Genomic DNA, 25505 nt, shown 5'->3' with positions numbered 1-25505 from the left:
AAGTACTGCCTTCAGTCAAGCTTTGCACAAAGTTAGATAAAAGAATAAAGATAATCCTGGTGTGGATCCAAGTATTATTAAAAATGAATTGTCAACATAGAGGGTCTCATAGTTGATGATATTTGCCGTTTTCTCATTAAGTATTTGTAAAAAATGTTTGTTCATTGCAAGGTTGTTTTTTTGTTTGCTTTTTGCAAATATAGAGATTTTCACGCCATTTTTCTGCATCTTATGATATTCAAAATTATAACAAACATTGAGCATTAGGCTTTTGCAAACCATTTTTGACACATAAGAGCGCGGAGTGGGTTCAGATGAGGTTACAGACATTTGTGTTCGTGTATGCCTTTTGTGTTTTCTTTTCAAATCATCATCACCGGAAGAACAGACCCCTCACACACACACACATAAAATATATAGTAAGTGGCAGTCAGCTCATCAGAAAAAACAGAACTTGTCTAACCCGCTTTAGACTACATGGACCATAATGCAAAGCGAAACGTGGCGTCACTCCTCTCGGCACCGGTCTGCTGCCAGCCTGCCACAGACAGCTGAGGACTTCCAGACAGGAGATCCCGGCCTTATTACATTGTCGACACGTTGTGCTCTCTAGTTTGTTTTAAATGGCGAAAACGTACGATTATCTGTTCAAGCTGCTGCTGATCGGAGACAGCGGAGTCGGTAAGACATGTCTGCTGTTCAGATTCAGCGAGGACTCCTTCAACACCACCTTCATATCCACAATAGGTGAGTGCCCGGCAGCAGCAGCAGCCGCCCCTCTGGATAGATCTGACATAATGCATGTTCATATGAACAGAGCAGAATAATTTTTGTGCTTTGCACTGGTGTTGCTCAATATGTAGTCGTAGTTATAGCTATATGGAAGGAATTATATTATATTATACATACCCACGTTGTTTAAAGGGGCAGTGCTGCATAAGAGCAAGACAATGGGTCTGAGAGACAGATTCTAATGATCTCCTGTCCTTGATGGCTCATCGCCGCCAGTAAGGTTAAATATGAGATCAAGAGATGTTAGACATTAGGAAACATTATTAAAATGTTGTGTTCCTTATGGAATTGTTATAATATTGTTATAACCTTCATAAAGCGCTGTAGTGCAGCTTAATGCAGCTGTTGATTTTACTGTGACTTTGAATGATGTCCTGCAACAACTTGACATAGGATTAAAAGTCTTAGGAGTTTGTTTGGTTAACAAAGCACCTGGTTTGTTAGGTATGCGAAAAATGTTTTATAATATCATGCAGCAAGGGTTGCAGCGATATACCGTTTTCAAAGAATACAATGGTAACTGATAATAATAATTATGAATGTGCATTACCATATACTGTGACACCATAAAACTATGATGTTTTCTGAGATGGTTATCGTTCTGCAAAAATCTCATACTGTTGCAACTCGGGGTAGACTGATTATCAGCTGATATCAGGGCCGATATTCATAATTTTTCTGTCACATTGCCGATAAAAATTTTAAAATGTGCCACTTTGGCTCAGATGCAGTATCCTCTCACTCAATATGCCACCCACAACAATATCTGATTGGTAACATGTCAGAATTAATATCCTATAAACACTGAATAATCTGAATCTGCAAAGTAACTAGTAACTAAATTATCAAAATAATTGTCGTGGAGAGGAGGTTTAAAGGAGCAGTAAATGGAAATACTCATGTAAAGTACCTCAAAATCGTACTTAAGAACAGTACTTGAGTAGATTGAACTTAGGTCAGTTTCATTTCTGTTTGATCTAAATTTTGACACAAATATTTTCAGTTTTACTGCAGTTTTACCCAAATATCGGTTTTCAGTCTCCTTGAGATATCGGTCGACCTCTAGTTGCAACCTTACATGTCACCAATCAATGCAGTAAGCGTCAGTCTCAGTCTGTGTTTGTTTATTCAAATGCAGGAATAGACTTCAAAATCAGAACAATCGAGCTGGATGGAAAGAGAGTCAAACTTCAAATTTGGTGAGTACAATTTATAGGTGTTTTTCTCTTAAAAAAGTATGTGACACAAATCAGCCTGTTAACCATTGAAGGTGATTTGATGTTTTCAGGGACACTGCAGGGCAGGAGAGGTTTCGCACCATCACTACAGCTTACTACAGAGGAGCCATGGTAAGTCTGCGCTTCATGCTACACGTCCTCCTCGTGAATTTATCTCATATATCACGTGGTCTGGGATCTTGTTTGTGAGGATGACTGTTTCTCTTCACAGGGCATTATGTTGGTGTATGACATCAGCAATGAGAAGTCCTTCGAAAACATAAAAAACTGGATTAGAAATATTGAAGAGGTGAGCTCTGAAATGAATATTTGCATAAAATGAATTTATTCATGGTAGAAGTTGCTGTTTGACAGCGTTACTGTGTACTGAGGCATAATGAGTCTTTGAACTTCTCCCAGCATGCCTCGTCTGATGTGGAGAAGATGGTCCTGGGTAACAAATGTGACATGACTGACAGGAGACAGGTGTCCAAAGACAGAGGTGAAAAGGTGAGCCTCTGCAGCCAGTCATTACTGATAAGCAGTCTCAAACACATAGAAATTCGGTGCACTTTTCCAATTTGCATTGAGTGACACTAACATTGTATTCTTATCCTACTCAGCTGGCAATTGATTATGGAGTTAAGTTCTTGGAAACCAGTGCAAAGTCTAGCTTAAATGTGGAAGAGGTAAGCAAAAATGTTTTAACCCTGAAACTAAAATTTTAACACGACTGATAAATGCTGTGTTTACATTAACATTCTGTTTGTTGTTGCTGTTATGTCTGTTTCTGTCATTCTAGGCTTTTTACACAATGGGAAGAGACATATTACATAATCTGAGCTCAAAGACAGTAAGTGGATACGATAATCTTATAACAAATGCCAAGGGTGTAATTTCTACTGAGGATCGAGGGGACATGTCCCTCTCATTTTACAAATCTGTTCTGTCCCACCCTCTTACAGCTTCAGTTTGATTTAAACACTGAAATCTCTTGAAACAGTCATCTTACTGTCCAGCTGCCTGGAGCTGATAAAAATGTTGATATGCTCATCTAGGTTGCTTTCACTCACAGCAATCAAGCTATGCAAGCAGTAGTGAGTGCCATGCACACTTTCTTTACCCTGCGCTACACTACAAAAAGACTTCTCATAGACCTGCTGGCAGTTTGTATCTGAGATGACTGCAAGCAAGAATATACAGTGTGTTTGTTTATCGTCGGTATTCTCCTAAAAAGATGCAGGAATTGAACATCCTTCAAACATGAGGCAGTAGAGGACTTGGAAATATGCATATACACTGTTCAACATAACGTGTGAGCTCTCTATTATTGAAAACCAAATGTTTTAGGTGACATTAGTGTATTAATAGTACTACAATGGATATATAATTTCTATTTTTTTTAAATCCTGATTACGAGTTTAATTATAGCGTTATTTGCTATAAATAGCACCCTTTACTTGTGAAACAACACGTACGCCCTTTACACAGACAGATTCAGATTTGGTATCAGCATGCGTCCTGAGTGATCCGATCACAAGTGGACAGCTCTAAGTACAAGTGTGAACACCCTCAAGACGTATTGATGTTTGAGATCCAATCACTGAGACCACAATTAAAGGTGGAGAGGGCGTGTGACCACATTCTTTTAGCAGTGTCTATGCACATGTGTCCTGGGCCACAATGAAAGACCACACACTTTGCAAAACTTTGCTACAAGTTGTTTGAACACATTGTTTCAACTAATTTCATCATTTACCCTAAATTTATGAAAGAAGACATGTTATTGTAGAAATACAGTAAACTGTAAACAATGTAGGCAACTTCTTTGTTGTCCGCTGAGACGTCCCCAGAATCGCTCAAGTTTGTTAGTTGTGAAGTAACGAGAAACTTCGTGGAACTTTGTCTACAACAAATTCTTAAATAGTTGGGCCCTCTCGTTAATTTCCCAAATGTTATTCATGAATCTATTTCTTTATCTGTTTAAAACATATTCATTTGTTCCAATGATGTATGTGTTTATTTGCATATAAAAGGAAGTGAAGTGGGATGAAATGTATGCTGAGACACATGTTAATGCCAGGTGTAAACTGACGGGCGTAAAGCTGTCCACTTGTGATCGGCTCACTCAGGATGGATGCTGATACCAAATGTGAACCGCATCTAAAAGTAAAAGCCCTGATTGTTTAATCTTGTTCTGACAACATTTCTTCACTATCATATCTCTCCTTGCCAGACTGACAACAACAATGCCGGAGGATCAGGCAAACCAATCAAGATCACAGAGAAAAAGTCGAAGAGAATAAAATTCTTAAAGTGCTCGCTTCTCTAGGCGGCTCACCCCTCTCCAGTGTGCACGGCTCTAGCTTGACTGTTTTGGAGGGTTCCTACCTCCCGGACGTCCTCGCAGCAGCAGCAGTGGTCATACTCAGAGGGCCTTACACTGCCAGCTGAGGCTCACAGGTTCATGAGTGGTTGAGATGCCATCCTAATCTGCTGTCCCGAGGAGGATAAATGAGGAATGAGGCCTGATACTGTATGTCCGCTCATGCAAAAGACTTGTGCGTGATCGCCAGCATTGGTTTGTAGCTGGCCCTGCAGAGTCTGCTCACAGGAGGCAGTGATTCTGTTGGCATATATATATAATACCTCTGTTTGATCTCATGAGAATATCTAGATTACACATAGTTGTCTTACGATTGGGAAAAAAATGAAGATTCTTTCATAAAATGTAGCATTGTTTTATACACACTACCTATTGTCATATTTACTACTGCGATGCTGCCAGATAGACATATCAAGTCTCAGCATTGATTGTATTTGTCTGTGTATTTCATGTATATTAATATGCCTCTGTAGCACTGGCATCATCTCTATTTGTTCATCTGTGCCTAGAGCGAGTCACAGAATTGTGATGGAAAGACAAAAATATGTATGAAAATAACCCATTTGTATTCTTTTTAATGCAACCTTTATTTATACAGGTCTCTGTGTCAAAATGAAAAAAATGAAGAGGTTGTTTGTTTCTTGGGAGCTTTACTTACTACATATTGTTATGCGATTGTCAGTATTTGCATGAAAGCTGTAGAGATACCTCAGAGTGGATCATTGTTAAGCACATTTTACAGTGTCTGAAAAGAAAAATGTTTACAGAAAGTATTTGAAAGTGTCATTGGTATAGGAAGTTCATGTTTTTGCCGTTTACATTGTGGATATGCCAGCACAACGAGCTGTTGTGTATATACTTTATTTTCACCTTATACTGTGGACATCTAACAACCCTTGACATCTCCAACATTAAAACACAATGACTGGGGAAAGCTGTAATTTTAAGATACTGTATGTTACACCAATGAAAAGAAAAGACAGTAAAGAAAGTAGATATTTAGAGGGAGGTCTGTTGATTTTTTTTTTTATACGCTGCACTGTGACTTAAAGTATTAGCGTTTGTAATGATTTTTCATTGCTGTCATTGTATTTTTTTCATTATGGTGAAAAGTTTCATAAACTCAGTCAGTAATGACCTCCAGTCAACGCCATTGACAGTTTCACTGTTCTCTTCCTCACTGGTAGCATTCGCTTCCTCTTCCTCTTTGTCTGCATTATTGTCATCTGTTGCCGCCTTCATTGATCCCCTCTCTTTGTGGCTCTCATTTATTTTTCTTGTGCACCATCTCTCTTCCCCGCCTCCATCTTCTTTTCCTCTCCTGCCACCTTGCAGGCGTCGACAAGGTCTCTCTCACTGCTGGAGGCTCTCCGATCCTTGCTACCCATGGAGCACATTGCTTTCCTCTCCGTTTCATTCCAGCTCTGTGACCTGTGAGACGGCATGCACCTTGCATCAGCTACAGTCAGATAGTCGGTAGTGTCTGAGAGGTTTCTCTTGGCCTTCATCTTTGTTTGGTCTACCATGGGTTCTTCTGCTGGAACGGCTCCTTGACTTTCTAAAGAAACATGATCAATCTGAGTCTCCTCTTTTTTCATCACTGCAGTGCCAGTTTGAAACTGCTGGGCAAGAGCTTTGACTGTAGAAACCTTCGGCACTTGACCAAAAGTGCTGGAATGCACCTGGTACTCCAAGTTTGCCGGCCACTGATTTGGTGTTTTAGTGACCTGCTCCATTACTGACTTGTAGTCTGGAGGGTGCAGCACATCATTACCTGCCTCGTCTGGGTTGTAGAGAATGCTGCTCATAGCTCTCTTCTTTGTGATAGGAGATGTCTGGCTTTGGCTTTCAGGTGGGATATATCTTAATGATTTAGTCCTCTTTGGGGAAGAGGTGGTTTGCAGCGGTAGTTCGGCCTTCTCTATGGGTTCAGCTGCTTCCTCTGGTTCATCAGGTGGGCTGACGATGATGGTGCTCATCGACCTCCTCTTTGTCAAAGGACAGGTGGCTTGGTCTTCAACTGGATAGTGTTTCAAGGATTTAGTCCTTTTTGGAGGGGAAGAAGGCCTCAGTCTATTTGTATCTGGTAGTCTATTTAGCAGCATTGTGCTGCCTTGTCTTAGGGGATCTTGACTTGATGATGCAGAAACAGGCTTTTGTTCACAGGGAGATATGAGAATGTCCACGCATGAACTTGGCCGTGATCTCTCCAAACCACCCACCTCTAAGGTCTGCCCACCTTCTTTTGCATTGAGAGTACAAATACTAGAGGCTTGCCGCAGACTCCTCTGTCTTTCGACACCAGTTTTAGTCTCGTCTGTGTCCTTCTGCTTCGATGCAAACTCCTCCATGTCCATGTGGAAGCGGTAAAGACTGTAACCATCAGCGCTGTTGATACTACCCTGGCGAAGTAGGGAAGAGGGGTCACACACAGAGGAGTTTCGTGAATAGGTTCTGGTCAGCTCTAATCTGTCTACCCCTGCAAGTTTTTCCAGGGCGACAGCCATTCGTCCGTGGATCTCCTCCAGTTGGGCCAGGCGCAGATCCACGGTCTGCAGGGAGGCCTTCATAGTGTTCTCCCTCTCGTTTACCTCCTCCAGACGCATGGACATATTTTCAACTCTGCCAAGAGAAACAAAAAGTTTATGTCAGTATGAACTGTCCTCAGCATTCTTGGAAATGCCCAAGTTACTCTTAGAAAACGGGGTGCACCTTTCTGATGTGACCTTGATGCGTTCATCGCTGGAGGACTGCTGCTCGTCCTCTTTCTCACGGAAGTATTCCTCCACACATTGTTCTTCAAACTCGTACAGACTTTTCATCTCTTCTGGATTCAGCCTAAGCTCTGGGAGAAACAAAAAAACGACATGATTTCAGTCATGTATTTCTGTCAGGACCAAAAACTGTTCTGTAAGTGTATATCTATGGACTATAGTGTGGTAAGATGAAATATAGCCAATGAGATATATTTGTTTGAATCATTCGAGGTGACTTACTGAGTCCGCGGTCCTTCTCATCCAGCTCCCCCTCTTGTCTCTTCCTGGCACACCGCCGAAACAGCCTGTTGAAGACGATGTAGAGGTGGCTGAAGATGATGAGAGGTGGCGGCAGGATGGGACGGTCATGGAACGTCATGATCAGCTGATATCTCTGGAACTTCCACACCTGGTTGGAAATGGACTTGACTTCAAAGAAAGTGTTGCTGTGGGACAGGAAACCAAAACCAAGACCAGTCAAAACACACTGTAATAGTAGATGTTTCCTGTAAAATGATAGAGCAGTTATACATCGGAGCATATACTTACTTGAACACTGCAATGAGCAAGTTGACCAGAAGAATGTTTGCCACGAGAAGGTAACAGGCCATAATAGCAGGTGTGAGCCAGGCACCAGGGATACATGGAGGCAGTTTCTTCCCGTCCTCATCATATAAATGTTCACCACATGGAGCTGTGGGGGAAGTCAAGATGTAACATTTATTCTGAGATCTTTAGCTAACTGATTTGATTTACATTCTTGACTTGAAGACTACTCACGGTTGATTTCCATCGCATAGACTTGGAGAAATTTCAGAGAAGCGCGGTCATGCAGAAACATGGAGAGAGCGTTAAAATCAATAAAAAATAGGACTTTTATATAATGCTTCTGTCAAGGTCAAGCTGATGTCCGTTAAAAAGCGGACTGGTGTCAACAAAATGTTCCTCTAATTTGCCAATATCCAAACACTAAATATCTGTGGCCTCATTTTTTTACTTTAATTTTGGTGGTAAATCCGATTTTTACAACTTTGTTCAGCTAAATCAAGAATGTGGACCATTCAAAGACTGAGGGAAGCCAACATGCAGCTTTCAATGCCAATATACAGTATATTAACATCCTCAGAATATAACTGTTATAACCCTGCCTTGTTGCCTTCACCCTGACAGAAGAAACACAGACAGAAAAAAGAAACTTGAAGGCAGATGATCACGTTTGAGGAGATGCGATAATACTACCAATCCTGATCTTTTTCAATGCAAAATATTACCATCTATTGTAAATGTGCCAGCAGAGGGAGACAAAGTATTGAAGGGGGTCACAGTGTAATGTATTGTTACTAAACATCACAGAATTTCAGACAGAGATTAATGTAACACTGATCATCTGCCCAGGATCAGGAAACAGAATCTTACTATGAATTCTAGTCTTACGGTCTATCGAGTCCGCAAAAACCTCTCCATAGATCATCCAGTAGGGCATGTAGAAAATGTTTCTGGCCAGGCGCCATGTCGGCTCCTCATCGGGGTGGAGGATGGCTTGCCGAGCCACCCCGAAGCTCATCAGCACCACCAGCATGATAACCACAAAGTACATCATATCTATCATCTAAAAGACAAGAAACAAATATAAATTTGAACTCGGTGTGACCTCCTGTTCATCTGTATGTGTCTCATGTCTGTCATGTGAGTTTCACATGGTTTGTTCAGCTCAGAGTGAAACATTAAATTACCATTTTCCCTATCATCATCACATAGGGCCCCAGGTATTTGTTCACTCCAAAGATGTCCAATACGCGGATGTACCAGAAGATGATATCGATACAGTAGATGACTCTGCCGTAGCCCATATAAGGTTCATGCTGCAGCCGTAGCATTAGCCCAAGAAGGAAGGTGCAAATGGCGGCCAGGTCTGTGATGTTCCAGTACTCCTCCAGCCACACACTTATCTTCTGTCTCAGCTTCCCCGGCTCTGACATCAGAATCTAGACACATGAGTTTAAGGGTCACACAGAGGCCCCGAAATACCTTCCACACATATAATGACCCGATTCTGATCACTTTATTTGGCTTGTACCTGTCTGACTTTTTCAGCGCCAAGTGTAAGGATGTATGCGATGACAGTCCACTCTTGTAAAGATGGCCATCGCTCCATCTTCACCAGGATTATGTAGTTGTACAACATCAAGTAGCCCAGATAGCAAATCTGTTGAAAGAGGAAAATACCAAAATGTCAGAACACCTACGTCACTCCACTCTGAAGTAAAAGTCTGTAATAAATTCTTCATTCTTTACATGAAGGAAACTTACAGTGTTGAACCAGAATTTGGTGAATGGCGCATCGTAAAACTCAAAGAACCTTTTGCCAATGGGGATTTTTCGGACATTATGGCTGCCCTCCTCTTCATCCCCTTTACGGGAAGTTGCATCAGCATTAGGGTCCTACAACATAACATCACACTCTCCGTTTCAGCGTATCGTTTTTCACTCTTGACAAACAAATTCATATAAACAACATTTGTAAAATAAATGAATCAGACAAATTCAGTGTTAACCTTGCTGGATTTTGTGTCGTCATCCTTATCCTTTCCTTCTTCTTTGTCTCCAGGTGCGTGATAGGATGCATCATCTCCAAGACGGAAATCCAGCAGTAGAATCAGAGGAGGGAAGATGATTCCCAGAATAACCTAGGTGAGAAAAAGAGTTAGCTGTTTATTTACCTGAAGTTAATTTGCCCTTATACTATGAAGGTAACACTAAAACCAGCGATATCCTTCATTATTATTGTTAAATATCTTTATTCATGCCTAAATGAAAAACATTTTGTAATGTCAACCTTGAGGCCAGGATTTTTGCCAATCCTCAAGCTGCCCATCCACATGTCAGTGAGCAACATCTGGCTGCAGGTGTGGGCAATGAAGTCCCGTTGCTTAGCAGCAACAGCCAGCTTCAGGCAGGTGGAGTTGCTCCAGTTAACCAGCTCATATGTTAAGAGTTTCATGGCCACCTGTTCATCATGCTTGTAGGACTGGTCCAACAGCTCGTAGGCCAGCTGGCCAAATTCTCTGTGAAAGAGAGGCAACAATGACAATACTTTTTATACAGCACTTGTCAAATGAGTTATACATTAAAAAATAAAAAGAATACATAAAACAGACGGAAGAGAAGCAAGGCCTATATGACACATGATGCATGTACTGACTTGGAGTTGTTCTCCAGGTCTTGGGATATGTCATCCACCAGTTCACTCTCTGAGCACTCATGGGCCATGGCTTTATACAGCTTGCAGGCCACCAGGGCCTTCGCCATAGCCTCCTCTCCACGCTGCCAGAGGAACAGCGCCATCTTCTGGCGCTTCATCAGTACCGCCCACAGCATCAGCTCGTGGAAGGGGAACTTGAATCGACAGACCTCGGGGTCATCCACGTCAATCTCCACCTCTTCCTCTTTCTTCTTTTTTGCCTTTTTCTTGCCTTTTTGCCTGGGTTCATCATCCTAAATGGAAAGAAAACAATTATAGATTATTCTGTTGCATGTAGGTTGTATTGTAACTTGATTGTATTCTGTTGTGGAAAGGATACCACACCTCCATTCCTAGCAGCTTCAGAGCCTTTGGCTGCAAGAACAGAACAAAACATGAGCATTTAATAATATTGAATGTTACTTAATATGATGAACAAGCCATCATCAATTATTTTCTTCCACCCATGCGTACCCTTTTTAGTCCATACAAATTATTGTAGAGGTTGCGGAAAGCCTTCCTGGTATAATTGCTCCTGTAAGCTCCACCCATGAAGCACTCCAGCACCAGACCAATATCAATCAAAGTGATCTGATAATCTGGAGGAAGGTTTCCCTGCAGAATCACCACACAAATATATGATATAGCAAGTACATAACCTAAAACGGTCTGAAAGATTAGATATCATGCAGCTAAGGCAGATTTCTTTTACCTTTTTGACGTCCCGAACCACAGCGTTCAGTGTGTTAGCAGGGCCAAGTTTCTGAGAGAAGAGAAGAAAAAGAGGGAGGATTAGAAATAAGTGTCAACCCTTTTCTTCATATCTGTCAGGTCTGTAGTTTGAGAAATTCAGCATGTGTGTCAGGCCCACCGTGTTGTATAACTCCTCCAGTCTGGGAATGGTGAGGAAGTGGTGAATATTGACCCCATTCTCAAGGAGCAGCTTAACAAAGTCCACTCTGTCCAGCACCAGAGCATCCATCATAGCCTGCTCCAGAGAGTTCACCTGAGAGACAATGAATTATTATTTACACATCACAGCCTTTATTATAGTATGGTCTTTTAAAATAAAGGGAGAGTGTCTTTGTCTGAACCCCTGCTCTTACCCAACGAATCAACTCCAGCTTCCGTGGGTCTGTTTCTTCTGGGGGTTCAGGCTTTGCCTTGCCCTTCCCCTTCCCCTTCTTCCCCCGGGTTTTGCTGCGAGGAGCACTGGCAGGACTCTTTTGCTTCTCCTGGACCGGGGCTCCAGAGGTTGTAGTGTTGGCGATGGCACCGGCAGGCTAATGAGGAAAATAAATGAAGCTGTAGCTCCTCTTTGCTTAAGCATCAACGTATCAGTCTCTTCTCTGCTATTAACAGTACTTGATTACTTTGAAACTTTGGCATTTTTGTGAGTTCAAACACAATATTTTTGTCCTCCCTTCAGCATATTAAGAGTAATAAAATCTCTGAAAGGGCTGCACAATTAATTAGAGCCGGACCGATAATTGATTTTTGGGTCCGATACCAATATTGGAAATAAAAAAGTCCAATATCAACATATTGGCCAATATACACACATTTTTTTGAATGATCGCTCAATTTCAGAAACAAGAAAAACATTTTATTTACAGACCCCAGCTAATTTGATTAGCATTTCCACTAATCGTTAATCAAATCAGAATCATAATGTCTGTCAGGATAATTGCATTATGATTTTTAGAACATTGTGCAGCCATGATGTCCGATGTGTTTTTCCCCACAAAAGCTCAATTACCTCTAATTCTAAAAGGATACAGCTGCTCTGTCTCCCTCTTATCAAGAATCTTTCCAGAATCTTTTGTTTTGAAAAGTTTATCTACTCGACTCGATGGCCCACACTTCACTGAAAGGGCCATTCCTCGCATTATGTGAGCTGGAGACTCGACATTTCCACATGTAAGTTGCATATTGAATCTCAATAGACCACATTCACACAGTGGCCATTTTCCTCTGACGTCACGAAGCTCACAGGCTGGGATGAACGGTATCAAACAGCAAGGAAGCGGATGAATGCTAACATTACGGATTATCAAATATAATGTTTTATGATTTTATGATTTTCACTTTCTGTTGTCTATCAGTTGCTTATCAATCAGGAAACTGGGAGATGATAACAATTCGTCAGATTTCCCGCGTTTATAGGACTTGCAACCTGAAACACAGCAGTACCTCATTTGAGCTTCCCACCCTGAGAGCGATGTCAGAGGAAATAATGGCCGCCCTGGGAATATGGCCTATTGGCTTCCAGATTACATCTTAAAATCAGATTAAAAGTGAGCGCAGAGAAACTTTTTCCCCTTCACCAGCTGAAGCGTCAAAGTCTGAACATACATGATTCTGCACAGTGAAGAACATCCAGGTGAAATAAGTGGAGGGAGATTTTAGGCAACTTCTATTGACTTTTTGATTTTCAAAACCAAATTTCCTTCAGTATGCATCCTCGCCAACTTAGTGCACTCCTGTGGAATGATCAGTTTATACTGTTAAGATGTGATCACCACTCACTGGTAAATTGTGTCCGTAGACAAATATGTGATTGCGAGCAATATCCACTCTGTTCCAGGCCAGAGCCAAACTGAGCTGGTCAGCTGCTGAAGCATTTGTTCCTGATGCAAAAGAAACAGAAGTGCAGAGAGAGAGAGAAAGAGAGTAGGTAGCATGAAGTACATGAGAAGAAAACTATTGCTCTGAAGAAATAGCACACAAACTGACTGAGATAATACCTTTTAACAAGGCAGTCAGAATGGCCATTTCAATATCTTGTTGTCCTTCTGAGCCCATTCGAAAAACCGTGATCTACATGTGGGCAAAAAACGGAAAAAGAAGAGGCGATTGCAGACGTTAAATCGGTAAAAACAATGCGCACAATGATGCATGATTGAATGAGGGAGTGAACTGGTGTCAGGAAAGTGTTCCCACTCTCACAGTAGCTGTAAACATGCAGTGTTGTCTCTCTTCGGCTGACCCATCCAGCACAAACAGCTAATTTACTTGTCAGACAGTGTGATAGAGCTCTCCTTGTTTCAAACTCGACTATATCGAATGAAATTACGCTGACCAATCTGTCACATGTGCAGCCATGATAAATGGGATTAGGTTGGCATGATTAAATGGCACGGCGCCAGAGCTGGTCTCGGGATGCGTTGATAATGAGCAGCTCCGGAAACTTGTATCACTCTTTCAGACAGTTGTTGGGTGCGTTGTGTGCTTTTTTTTTTTTCATGAAAAGGGAGTTTTTTTCATAATGTTGAACTCCTAATTCGGTTAAATGTTGTTTCCTGGTGTTACATCACAGCAAATTTCTGTCTCCAAATGAGTGTTTTTATGTGTCTAACCCAGCTGTTCACATGGGATGCACTTAGGATGAAAGGATTATGGGGGGACTAGACGGTGACTCTCATTCACCTGTAGGTTAGTCATGGCACTTTGGATTAAGAGCAGGCAATAGTGTGGCCTCTTAGTCGCGTATAAAGAGCTCAAACAACTTGCGGTTCTGTCACAATGTCTGGGTCGGGTATCAGTGAAAAGTAAATGGTACGTTAAAAAAAAGCCTGCGGCGGTATGATCTTTAAAAAAGCAGTTTAAGTTGCTTATCTGAGTGTGCCGGGGCATTAGGAGGTCTAATACAGCGGGGATAGAGGATGCAGAGTTGCTGGTGGAGTGATAGCACTCTACATCCCGACAGAGAGAGGGACCTGGCTGAGGATTAGGGAGATGGATGCTCTCCTCCATCTGTGTGCTGCATGCTTACTGTGAATGGATGAAGTAAGAGCCTCTGCTAAGCAGGTGGTAGTGGGCACTGATCTTTCCCACCCAAATGTATGGAGTCTGGAGATTATATGCGTTGGGTATTACAAACTACTAATCACATCGCTTATGGAAATCTGCCCGAGATGCACATGTGCTGTGGCTGTTTTTGCACCAAGGTCTGCAGCAAACACTTAAGAGAAACACTCTCAGCTCAGGGGATTAATCCGCTATCTGTGAAGACGCTTCATTATAGAGCGGCGAGCTGCATTGTTTACATTAAAGTAAACAGTTTAACACTCCCAACACCACTTTACAGCTGTGTGCTTATACATGAGGGGTTGATGATGACCCACAGTGAAGCTGTGAATGCTCCAGATAACATGACATGACCACAACAACGAGGAGAAAATGAGACAAGCACGTTGTGGGGATTACGTTTATTCAATATGTTAATGGAAATACATAGATGAGTGGAACGGATGAATGACGATGGAGACCAGATGTTTCACAAGCCAGAAATGTTTATTGATCGACACAGACAAGTACAGGATACATATGTGGAGCTTGACCTTATTCTTCTACTCACCAGCTCCCTCTTCTTCATGCACTCCATAACCATAAGCAGGATCTGCTGTGATTGGCTTTTGCTATAGTTGAAAGTCTTCTGAATGGTCACCAGAAGCTGCTCTCTGACGTCATCATTAACCAGGCTGGAGGAGGAGGAAGAGGAGAACATTTTAGCTTTTTACCAGAGAAATAATAGCCAAATACAGCAGAGGAGAACCTGTCATGGTTTGGATTTTTGGTTTGTTGAATTATTTCCTCTTCTGTCTTGTTGTCACTTTCTATTTCCTGCTCACCTGTGTTCCCAGTGTTCTGTGCCCATCTGTGTTCCTGTGCTCCTCCCCATACCTTTCTCACTTCAGCCTTGTTAGTTTTGTTTGTACTTGTGTTGTTCCCTCACTTTTTGTTGGTTCGTCTGTTGTCACCCTGTGTCTCCAGTGTCTGTTCCCTGTGTTCCTGTTTTGTTTCCCCTTCTATTTTCCTTTTCTATTTCTATTCAGCTTTCCTTCCTGTCTTTTTGTGGCCGCATTTGGGTCCAGAAATCATCTAAAATCTCACCCTCCATCCTCTGAGAACTTGTGCGCAAAGGAAATGATGTCAGAAGCTCGGCCACTGCCGTCGCACACCACCACAGGGATCGGAGGCTCGTCTCTCAGACTCTCCAGTGCGATGGAGATCACGTTAGGACCTCCCTCCACTATGAGACACACTAGAGGGACCCCCTGACCCAAACCTGGAACACACCAGCAAAAAATAGTCAGTGTCACCTCATAGTAGCCAAACTTTAGGAATTAAATGTTACAGCGGAACACGTCGAGGTGATGCATGAACAGACAAACCAGAGGAGGGAAGGAGTGACGTCAGTGGTGACAGCTGAGCATCCCTTTGCTGTCCCTGCCTTATCCGAGCTCCAGGCATAGGATGACAAAGGGAAGCCCACAGGTCACAGAGGAGCTCTCCATCCACATGTCCAGCAAGACTTTGGCTCACACACACACACCATGAAGGATGAAATGTGTTCTTGAGTGCGTGTGGCGCACTGTGTCACTTACGCGTGTTGATCTTCTGCAGGGAGATGTGCTTCTCCAGCAGCCGACGGAGTTTGACCTCGGAGCCGTACTTGCCGCAGGTGCCGTTGTCGGTCAGGATGAAGTGCGAGTGGCTGTTGTTGAGCACAGCCAGCTTGCTCAGCGGGTTCGCCATCGTCTGATAGGGTCTGTTTACCTGGTAAAGGAGGAGGAATGAGTTTAATATGTTCAAGAAGAAATGTCAGTAAATGCAGCTGCAAATGTTCTCACATCTTTTCCGATGAGGTCCTCTTTGTTTTCCAGGATCCCCCAGGGAGCGATTCCTATTGCGCACACCTTCCCTCGTGACTTGGAGGAATGTTCCTTTAAGGCATCTCCGACATGACGGATCACCCCTAAGGTGTAAAGAGCATTTTTTCATAAATGACTCTTTCAGCTGCCTAATGGGGCCGCATCATGGGACACACTGTGGTAACTGCACGCAAAATCCACACAGATTGTCATTCGTGATGAATTTTCCCATAAAAGCTTTAATTACAGTGCTTAAACCTGTGACAATGGGTCGGTCAAATCTCCCCTAGGAAATTGCAGAATAGGTGTTATGTAATGACAATTTAGAACAAAGGTAATCTTCTAATGTCACGAACTGCTATTTGTTAAGTGAGCATTAAAAATCCTGAACTGGCAGCGTCCTTACCCGTGTTGACTCCGCCCGTGAAGATCCAAGCTCCAGTGGTGACGGCAGCTTTGATCAGACCTTTGCCGAACACTTGCTTGAGTTTTGGCTGGAGGTCGAAGTTCTGGAGGCCTCCGTGTACGGAGATGAGCAAAGTGGGCAGCTCCAACTGCCAGTCCTTCACCATTAAATGCAGGAGGTTGTCTGGCTTGGTGTCGTACGAGACACGGATATACTAGCAGAGAAAAGAACAGTATTATGACAAAGTTCGACATAATGCATCCACTCTCTTCTCCCATGCTGTTGTAATCCCTGACCAGCCACGTAATTGGGACTCACCATGGCCTTGTTGATGAACCCTCCACCCTGGAATTCAATCAGGCCAAAGGAGTCGGTTGGGTAGGTCCTGGTGTGCTTGATCACGCTCCATTTATCCTTTGGGGTGTCGATCTGCACCAACTGGTGTGCTTCCTCTAGTGAGTTGGCACCAGGAGGGATGGCCACGTGCTGCGTTGTCAGCTGACCACAGGCACATCTAGATAGAGCACAGAAGAAGCACCACACGAGTTAACATGTCAGACCCGGTCGGTGTTGATTATTCACAGAAATCCCCTGAGCTATACTATCCAGTGTATGAACCATGAATAGCGGCGAATGAGCCAAGTCGGGGGTTGTTGTTTAGTCTGCTCATGAAGCTTGTGTTTTTTCCTCGAAACACAAATCGCGCACACTCTTCCATGACTGTGCCCATTTCTGGGAAATGGGTGCCTCGATGAACAAAGGGCCGCACTGCCTGGCTGCTCTCAGCCTGTACTCGCCGCCCAGGATAGTAACCATGTCCTGCAATACACTCTGAAAAATCTGCTTTCATCCTGATAAATGTCTGATAATCTGTAGTCATAGGTGTCATGATTTAGTAGATTAATGAATGAGTATGGAGAATATTTTTCATCTATTTAAAACATTACTCATGGTGAATATGGAGATGAATGGCAGCCTTATTCATATTTTAATTTTGTTATGAACACTGTCATGAGTTTTGAGACTTGGATAGCATTCATTCAGCAAATTATTTTTTGAGTAAATTTAAAATTGTCAATAGTAAGCTGTCTCAAGCGGTAGATATGAACACCTTGAATGAAACTTGAGTCCTGCTGCTGCTAAAAAACACATTTAAAAGACAATTTGAAGCAATTACCTGGTTGGGTCCTTGGTGGGAAATATGTGAATACATTCTCTTTTTACAAAGTTCCTCTCAATCCAAGCTTTTTGCGCCTGTAAAGACAAAAATGGAGAGAGAGACAGAAAAAAAAGAAGTGTTAGCTCACATGGTGTCATACCCCAGTCACAGGGGGATCATCTTTGCCGATATCTAAATTTAAGTTTCACTATCAAAATCCTCTTAGTGGTAATCCTGGCTAAAAGATGAAGACCATTTGCTTCCTATAAATAAAGTCCAAATACAGTTTATATCGAGTGTCCACAGGCAAAAGCAGTGCATACAGTGAGGTCGAGTTCGTTCTATAACTTCTGAGGTTATTAGAGACACAGTTGATGTTTTGGAGTAAGACACCTTTCCTTTTTTGCCGGAGCTTGATAAGCAGCCAGTGAAAAAGAAAAAAGTACGATGCCCACACACTTTGTCAGATCCAGCTCTGTTTGCTATCTGATGTTTTTCCAGTGCTGAGCAAAAAGTGACCTTCAAGTACAAAGGAAAGTTTCTCTGAGGGCCATTGTTGACGACGGAGGCCCAATTAAAACTGAAGCATTGGAGGCAAATCTTTTAATTTTAGTTTAATGAAAAAAATCGTTGTGATATTTAGCAGTGTTAATGGCTTTGAACACGCTGTAATCTCTCTTTTTTTACTTCACCTATGAGTCTGAAGTCATATGATTATAAATGAACAACCGTAGATAAACTCTGGTCTTGTGAGCAGTGATCACAAGTGCCCTTAACACAGTGCTCTTACTGTTCTCCCTCTTTATTGACACAAATGGCCTCAGGCAGCTGGGAAAACCACATACTTTCATTAGTATGTTCTCCATCCACAGACATATTGTTGTTATATTAGTATTGATGACAACAGAGATAAGTTGTTAATAACTTTGTTACTGTTAAAACCTGTTAATGTAAATATTTGAAGTTATACATACTAGTTTGTAATACATGAATTATTCTCTTTTGAATCCACAATCCTCTTCCTTCCTTTTAAATGACAATTAAACCTCTTTTCTCTGCACCAACCTGCTTTCCCATCAGACTCATTAAGAGTCATCTCATTTTGTCTCCAAAGCAGTTATCTGATGATGACTCGCTTAAGCAGATAAAATCACGAAGTAACGTTTTGCTAAATCATTAAATGCAGCAGATGCATTTGCAATTTTTGTATTTTCCCCACTAAAATGTTAACCTAATTGTTTGGATGGAAGCAATTTGACTAGTAATAGCTAATGTATTCGACAAATACGTTTACTTAGGTAGGTTTTTGCTCAAATGCAATCGCCCTGTTGTATCTTCAAAAAAGTCCCAGGCACAGTATGGTTGTTGCTGCCTGTCTTGTCTCAGCAGTTTTCCATCTCAGTGTTATCATGCATCATCAAGCACCCAGAGCTCGTACAGCGCTGCCCGTTCACATTCACCACTGCTGAATCCACTTTCTATTCTTTCGCCGCTCTGTAGTGTCGCACAAATTCTGTCACAAAAGATGAAATTAAGTTTGAAAAGAGTTTGCAGTTTGTAGATACACTTACTCACAATCTTCTGTCCGAGCTGCAGGCTTCCTTCTACCTCTAGTGCTGCTGGAGATTAAGAGTGGAGTGTAGAAAGCCTACAGTCTGCTGCTCCTTCAGCAGAGCCTTCTCCTGCTGCTGCACTCCCAGTCGAGTGCTCTCATTGAATCCCACAGGACATGAAACTTCTTCACTTTATGAGGGCCAGTTAATATGATGAGCATGTGAGCAGGGTCTTTGTTCGCCCAAGTCTCATGACTCCAGTTCAAGGTAATCCTTTTGGGAGTCCCATGACCCCTTCTCCATGCCCACAGGGTATTTTCATCCTTCGCTTGAACAAGGCACAATAAATCTACTTTGATAACCGGCCCCTAATCTCCCCAATTTGTTGAAAACTCCTTTCTTTGTGTTCACTTCACAGTGTGGAAGATCTTAGCCTGCGTGGAGGAGCACGCTGGCTAACCTAAAAGCACTGCGGTCTCGTTCAGAGGCTCCCCGACTTTTCATTAGAAAATTTTCACCCCCTCCAACTACTTTGATTTCAACCCAATTTGCATAATTGAGAGAATTGGATGCAGGCATTCTTTTGGAAGGCGCCTTGTTAAGACATGACTGGTCTCCAGTTGGGGGCAAGGTCAGTCAATGCTAATTGCAGTTAATCTCTATTTCCACCCACCATGTTTTTGTGAAGGGAGAGAAAAACCCAGCAAACCAGCTATTCAATATTCTCTTAGTCTTGCTTTTTCCATTTTGGTCATGTTTAGTGGATTTGCATTTAAAAACCTCAGCCATTTAGTGCAACAAACAGCCTCCCAGCAGGCTGAAAATGGATGTTACACATTTAGCTTACTGGCTGCAAACTGTAGCCTAAAATAGATCCAATAGGCTTCTATTTCATTTTGGAAAATTCAAATCTGACCTATTTAGATTTGTTTAAAATGAATCCTGTTTATTGTACATGTTGGGCTTAATGTTATTAAGGGCTTTTAGGTGCATGCTTAAATAGCTGGAGGATGGCATTAGCTGAAGTAGAAGCCGAGATGGAGTTAACAAGCACAAAGTTGTAGACATCCATTTAAAACCTTCCTCATGTGAAATGGTATGATAAGCGCTCCTTTTATGGTTGAAATGAGCAGTTTGAGCCTGACTGTAACTCACAGTGAAAAAGACAAGGGAGGTTGGTGGTTGATGACTCAGAAAGACAGGACAGAGAAAAGCCTAACATCCCCCCCGACTTTCCCCCTTTTCGTCCTGCTCTGGTCCAAAAAAAAAAAAAAAAAAAATGCACGTGGGCCACTGTTAATTATAGCTGAAGAAAACAAAGTGCATTTCCAGAAGGGGTTTTGGTGAGTATGACGCAGTTATTTCAGCGTACTTAAACTCATTAACCACAGCAATTAAAACCCAAATCCAGTCGTCAAACCAGCTGCCTTGTTAAGAGCTGCCTTTGAGCGCTCGACAGCAGAAGAAAAAAGCTTGAGGAATTAGATATTGCAGGATCAGATTGTGTCACACCAAGCAAATTAACGAGACTTAAGACAAGCCTCGAACAATAAGCCACATTCATTCCATTGTGCTGAATTTTCTGAGAAAAAGGTCGCTCAAAACAAAAGAGAATTGTGCGAGAAAGAAATAATTGCTGGATTGCTGAAGAGGACACAGAAAGGTAGAACAGATATTTATGACCTCTTTTTATATAAGCTGTTTCGATGCAGTGATGCATCAAATTCTGGCATTTTCATGACACTATAACACAGTAGAGCGCTCTGGTTTTAAATGTTTCTATCCTGATTTTTTTTTTTTACCACTTTCACAATGCGGTCGATACAGTATTTGTGTAAGTCGAGACACTGTGTGCCATACATTCGTGACTTTTTGCACTGGCATCACATGGTCCTGGTCTCCTGACCCACAGCTTAGCGAGCAACTAGATCACAGCAAATTTGCTCCAGTGCTGCTACAATTACACAGAGTATTCATTTCCACAGTCACAAGGAAAAGGTGAAACCATGGCTGTAATTTTAGTGCATTTTCATCTGACTTTTCACCGCATTTTGAACACAACCAGCCTCAGGTGGCTTTGTAAAGAACCATATTTGTCATTTTTATGTCGTTTGTAGTAACGACGGACTTCACACAACAAAAGCCTCATCAGCACAAGTGAGATGGATCAGAAAGGATTTGGGGGTCCTAATGGAATGTGATGTCACCAGGGTTGAAGATAAAAGCAACTAATTGCTCGGCTTTTGGTACTGAATGGCGACATGCTCAGAGCCTGATGCAGTGTGACAGGAAGGAAACCCACGTAGACCCCTTTTTACTGCCTCAAAAAAAAAATCCAGACTCATGGTCGATCCCACGTGGACTGAATAAAAAGCGGCCTTTTACACATTTTCACTTGAGGGGTAAAAAGATATTTGGACAAAGTGACACGCTCATAGGCTCTGGATAGCGCAAATTTGCATCAACTGTGAGGCTAACTGTTTTCCTCTCAGTCCTGTTTGTAAATGCACTCATTGTCTGCCCGGGTTTGAAAATCCAGTTAGCAATCACATGAGTCCAACATGTCACTGATTATCCCCAAGAGTGGAGGGAGTCATAAGACATGTTTTTAAAGCTGCTGTTTGTCTGTGTTTTACCCCAAAGGAAAGTCTGAGTGAAAAAGAGACAAAACTCAATTTTAGATCAAATCAGAATGTCAGAATAAAGATAGTGCCTTCGTCAAAAACTAACAATAACTATAAAATCTTTTTTGTTGTGGAAAAAAAAAAACAATTCCCAGCATAGGAAGAGGTAATGACTTATCAGTCTTGTCCACCCATGAGCAGGGAACATTAGCCAACAATCACCAGTGCAATCTTGATGGATATAGTGACTGGACTTTATGCTGATAAATTACAGTTATCTACTGTTATGCTTACCAGATCGCATTAAATGTTAATTTACAGCGAATGATGAATATTTAACAGCATTTTAAAATTATTTTGAAAAACTGTGTGACACTGTTGTAAAGCCACAGTCGATTAACAACTATTTTTGCAGTGTGATTCAAAATCGTACATATTCATGAGGGCGTAACAGCAGGTCACTCAACAGTAATGTTAACCTTATTATATGCAGTGTCATACTTGAGTTAGAGTAAAAGTGAAAGTCACCCATATGGACAGTACTTGAGTAAAAGTCTTAAAGTATCTGATATTAAATGTACTTAAGTCTCAAAAGTAAGATTCTGGCAATGAGTATCAAAAGTACAAGCACTACGGGTCCACCAATTATCGGCCTGGACAACTATCGGATCCGATATTCATGATTATATTGGTTATCAGAATCAGGTTGTTTTTGTTTTTTTTTATCTGCAAAGTAACTGAGGTCATCAAATAAATATAGTGGAGGAGAGGTATAAAGTAGCAGAAAAAAGTACAAGTACCTCAAATTATACTTAAGTACAATACTTTAGTGAATGTACGTAGTTACAGTCCATCGCTGATTATATGCCATGTTATATTAAAAAACAACTAGTGCCACAGCTGCAACACTCTGTTCGGTATCAGTCAATCAGTGGCAAATATTTCGCCTTGTTTTGACATGTCATTTTATGGGGTGTGAAAGCAGAATTAAATCTGCAAACCAATTCTCCTCCAATATCCATGTGATTGAAGGCACAACAACCCCAAGTTAAGAGAAACCTAATAAACTTTATTCCAGAATGTTGCCACATTCGAAGATTTTTACTTGTTTAACTTTGATTTTTCACATCCTGCTGTAACCAGACCCTTCTACACACGTTAATGCTCAATCCTGACCTGAGCCTTAAAGCTTTTTTGCAGATTCTTGGCCCTCACCTGACCTGAAGGCTGATGCTTACATCACGCGGTCATATGATCTTGCAAACCCGGAGAGAAGAGTGTTGGACTTGTTAATCACATTTGAATTGATTTTGTCGCCTTTCCAGTTTTAGCGATATAGTAGCTAACATGGTTAAAGGGTCTGAGCACAGACTCGTCTGATGCGTTTCTGGCCGTCTCTTTTCTTAATTGTTGTGCTGTATGCTACTAAATCTCAGTAAAGGAGGTAAAAAGTCATCTTATTTGCTGGTGAACAGTGCTATCTGTGGACAGAACAGCACAAATCTTCACTCAGTTCATTTATGGCAGCAAGGTAATATCATATGACCACGTTTAACTGAATGTGCTCTCTGTTTTGAGGCTCCCAGTGGCACGACTTTTACCCTCATTTCTAATCAAGTGTCATCCATCCAGCGCGTGTTCAAAGAGATATTGCCTTAACTCCATTTCTGATTTACGATAGCGTAGATTAAAAATAGATCCTTCTTCATACTCTGACCCACTGTAAATGATTGAGTATGTGCCTACCATTTGAAAAAAGCAGATAAATCCATGATTAAAGACTATCATATTACAAAAATGCATGATCAGAAGGGGGGGAAATGGACAATGTTATCTCTCAGCAGTCTGGTCTGTGCAGCCAATGAGTTTATATTTAGCAACATATCCGATCTCATTAAAAGTGCAGCTGTGTTCAGCTGAGAGCCATGACATTGCTGATTGCTTTACAGAGTAAAACCTCACATAAAAAGGCCGTGGATTATATGTAAAATATTAATCTCACCAAATAATGCCTGCTGTAATTTATAGAAACCCATCACTCTTAAGTCTTTTAATGATGTCAGTCAGTGTCAGATATACTGTTGAAATATACAGCAGGAGTCTGGAGGATTTAGCCACATCGGTATTATTAGAAATTGCATGTTAACTGGAACATTTTGATGTTGATTATGGACACAGGCTATATGACAGTATGTAAAATGATCAACTTTAAATGCTTTATGTCCCTCTTTATCTTCCATATTTATCTTTTTCTGGAAACTAAATGAATTTTGAATTGTTTAGGTCTACTTATCCTTTTTATTTTAAAGCAATTTAAGTAACAAGGTTTGGTTTTTTGCCCTCAAATGTATCACCACTCTTCTGCGCTTACATGTGTCTACAAAAGCAACACAAACTGAGTTAGTTTATCCCACCACTCACTGCTCATTGGATTGGGAGCAGTAGCCGGCACGTATTTATATAAAAAAAGGCATCTTTCTTGCTTTCAAGGACATGTTAACAGGAGTGTGTTAATCACATGAAAGTAGACTTTAGAAAGATATAAAAGTGCTTAATCTGTCATCGCTGTGGTCGTCCATACTGGGCCATTATGAAGGATTAAAGCGCAGCACTGGAGCGAGTGGAGCCTGCTCAGCTTCAAACACCACTTAGTGGTAAATTTGCAGACCATGTGCACACCAACATACAGCCGGCAGTCGTGAATGGTGCATGTCATTGTGCAGCACAAAGAGGCTCTGAAATGATTGGTTGGGAACTAATGTAGAGTCCGTGCAGCTCATAGTAACGGTTCCATGTGACACTGTGTATTCATCGAGCAGTCATATGGTCTCTGGATACCAAAAGTTAAAAAACCATCAAAGAAGCTAAGATAAAGTGCAGTTGTTGGTCATTTATAAAGCAACATTTAAACATTTACTATCAAAATGAATGCCACAACTACATTCCAGAGAAAGGAGAAACATTTAAACATCATGACACATTTTTCCTTCAAGACAAGACGTGAAAAGAAGTTAGAGCCATCTCAGTGTACAGAGCACCTGTTGAATGTGCCCCGAACAGGATTCATCTTACCTTCTGCGAGCCGGATGTGGTGCGTTTCAGGGAGGAACGTCTAAAGGTGCTACTCGGGCCCTTGGGGTCCATGTTGAAGACTCAGAATTTAAGTCAAACTGACTTAAAAAGGGATCCTCGGTGACGGGCGACAGGTCAGGGTTCAGCAGCAATGTCAGCATTAGAAACAGACAGAAAACCCAGATACCCACTACAGAACCGAGGCATGACAGCAACCTCTTGACTCACACAAAAATGATCAAAGTTTCACATCATTACAGGTTACAGTGCGTCTCTCTCCTCTCTGCGGCTTACTCCCGACTGACAAGACAGAGATCCCAGCCAGGGATATAAATCACTCGATGACACACTTGACACATAGACCCTTTTCCTCTGCCGGGCATCCCATAATCAGGCTTAATGCAGCCAGCTCTTACGAAGCCTCAGGGTCTAATGGATAGAGATTTAATAAATGGTTATTGAAGGTAAATCTACTTTGGCACACCACAACCCCAAAAAAGGCTTAGAGAGACCATGCAAGCTGTGAGGCTAAAGTTAGCCGGCGGGAAGCCAAAGGTTGTCCCACCAGATGAGGCTCAGTGTGTCTGAAGACAGGAGGGTCTCGTCAGGGTGCAAACACAAAGGTATGCACACATACAGAGT

At 41.8% G+C, this 25505-nt stretch overlaps 2 protein-coding genes across 2 annotated transcripts; one reads left to right on the top strand and one right to left on the bottom strand.

Annotated features, from left to right (window-relative positions):
- The first annotated feature begins 437 nt into the window (after positions 1-437).
- LOC141001701 (ras-related protein Rab-8B) lies at positions 438-5401 on the top strand. Its single transcript, XM_073472858.1, has 8 exons — positions 438-747; positions 1931-1991; positions 2081-2141; positions 2242-2319; positions 2430-2519; positions 2633-2698; positions 2812-2862; positions 4246-5401. The coding sequence occupies exons 1-8, from the start codon at positions 624-626 to the stop codon at positions 4339-4341; spliced, it is 627 nt and encodes a 208-aa protein (XP_073328959.1). The 5' UTR covers positions 438-623; the 3' UTR covers positions 4342-5401.
- Positions 5402-5663: 262 nt separating this feature from the next.
- Positions 5664-24935, bottom strand: LOC141000899 (transient receptor potential cation channel subfamily M member 1-like). Its single transcript, XM_073471785.1, has 28 exons — positions 24864-24935; positions 17633-17709; positions 16774-16969; positions 16456-16669; positions 16029-16153; positions 15783-15954; positions 15289-15463; positions 14753-14876; positions 13140-13212; positions 12922-13022; positions 11499-11675; positions 11264-11398; positions 11105-11155; positions 10867-11007; positions 10738-10767; positions 10354-10646; positions 9988-10216; positions 9707-9838; positions 9462-9593; positions 9229-9357; positions 8885-9136; positions 8586-8760; positions 7932-7952; positions 7701-7845; positions 7392-7597; positions 7108-7240; positions 6162-7017; positions 5664-6122 (listed from the first exon to the last, which is right to left on the bottom strand). The coding sequence occupies exons 1-28, from the start codon at positions 24933-24935 to the stop codon at positions 5664-5666; spliced, it is 5025 nt and encodes a 1674-aa protein (XP_073327886.1).
- Between the last annotated feature and the right edge of the window lie 570 nt (positions 24936-25505).

Source organism: Pagrus major, chromosome 8 (assembly GCF_040436345.1).
Source record: "Pagrus major chromosome 8, Pma_NU_1.0".
Classification (NCBI taxonomy): domain Eukaryota; kingdom Metazoa; phylum Chordata; class Actinopteri; order Spariformes; family Sparidae; genus Pagrus; species Pagrus major.
This window is presented reverse-complemented; position numbering and strand designations above follow the sequence as displayed.

What these genes read in the sequence shown, in the direction of transcription:
- LOC141001701 (XM_073472858.1), top strand. Translation starts at nt 624, where the DNA reads ATGGCGAAAACGTACGATTATCTGTTCAAGCTGCTGCTGATCGGAGAC. An exon ending in CCAAAGACAGAGGTGAAAAG is followed by an intron (nt 2,520 to 2,632) that starts GTGAGCCTCTGC and finishes TATCCTACTCAG; the next exon opens with CTGGCAATTGATTATGGAGT. An exon ending in CTAGCTTAAATGTGGAAGAG is followed by an intron (nt 2,699 to 2,811) that starts GTAAGCAAAAAT and finishes CTGTCATTCTAG; the next exon opens with GCTTTTTACACAATGGGAAG.
- LOC141000899 (XM_073471785.1), bottom strand. Translation starts at nt 24,935, where the DNA reads ATGGACCCCAAGGGCCCGAGTAGCACCTTTAGACGTTCCTCCCTGAAA. An exon ending in GGTTCATCAACAAGGCCATG is followed by an intron (nt 16,670 to 16,773) that starts GTGAGTCCCAAT and finishes TTTCTCTGCTAG; the next exon opens with TATATCCGTGTCTCGTACGA. An exon ending in CAGACGAGGCAGGTAATGAT is followed by an intron (nt 6,123 to 6,161) that starts GTGCTGCACCCT and finishes GTAATGGAGCAG; the next exon opens with GTCACTAAAACACCAAATCA.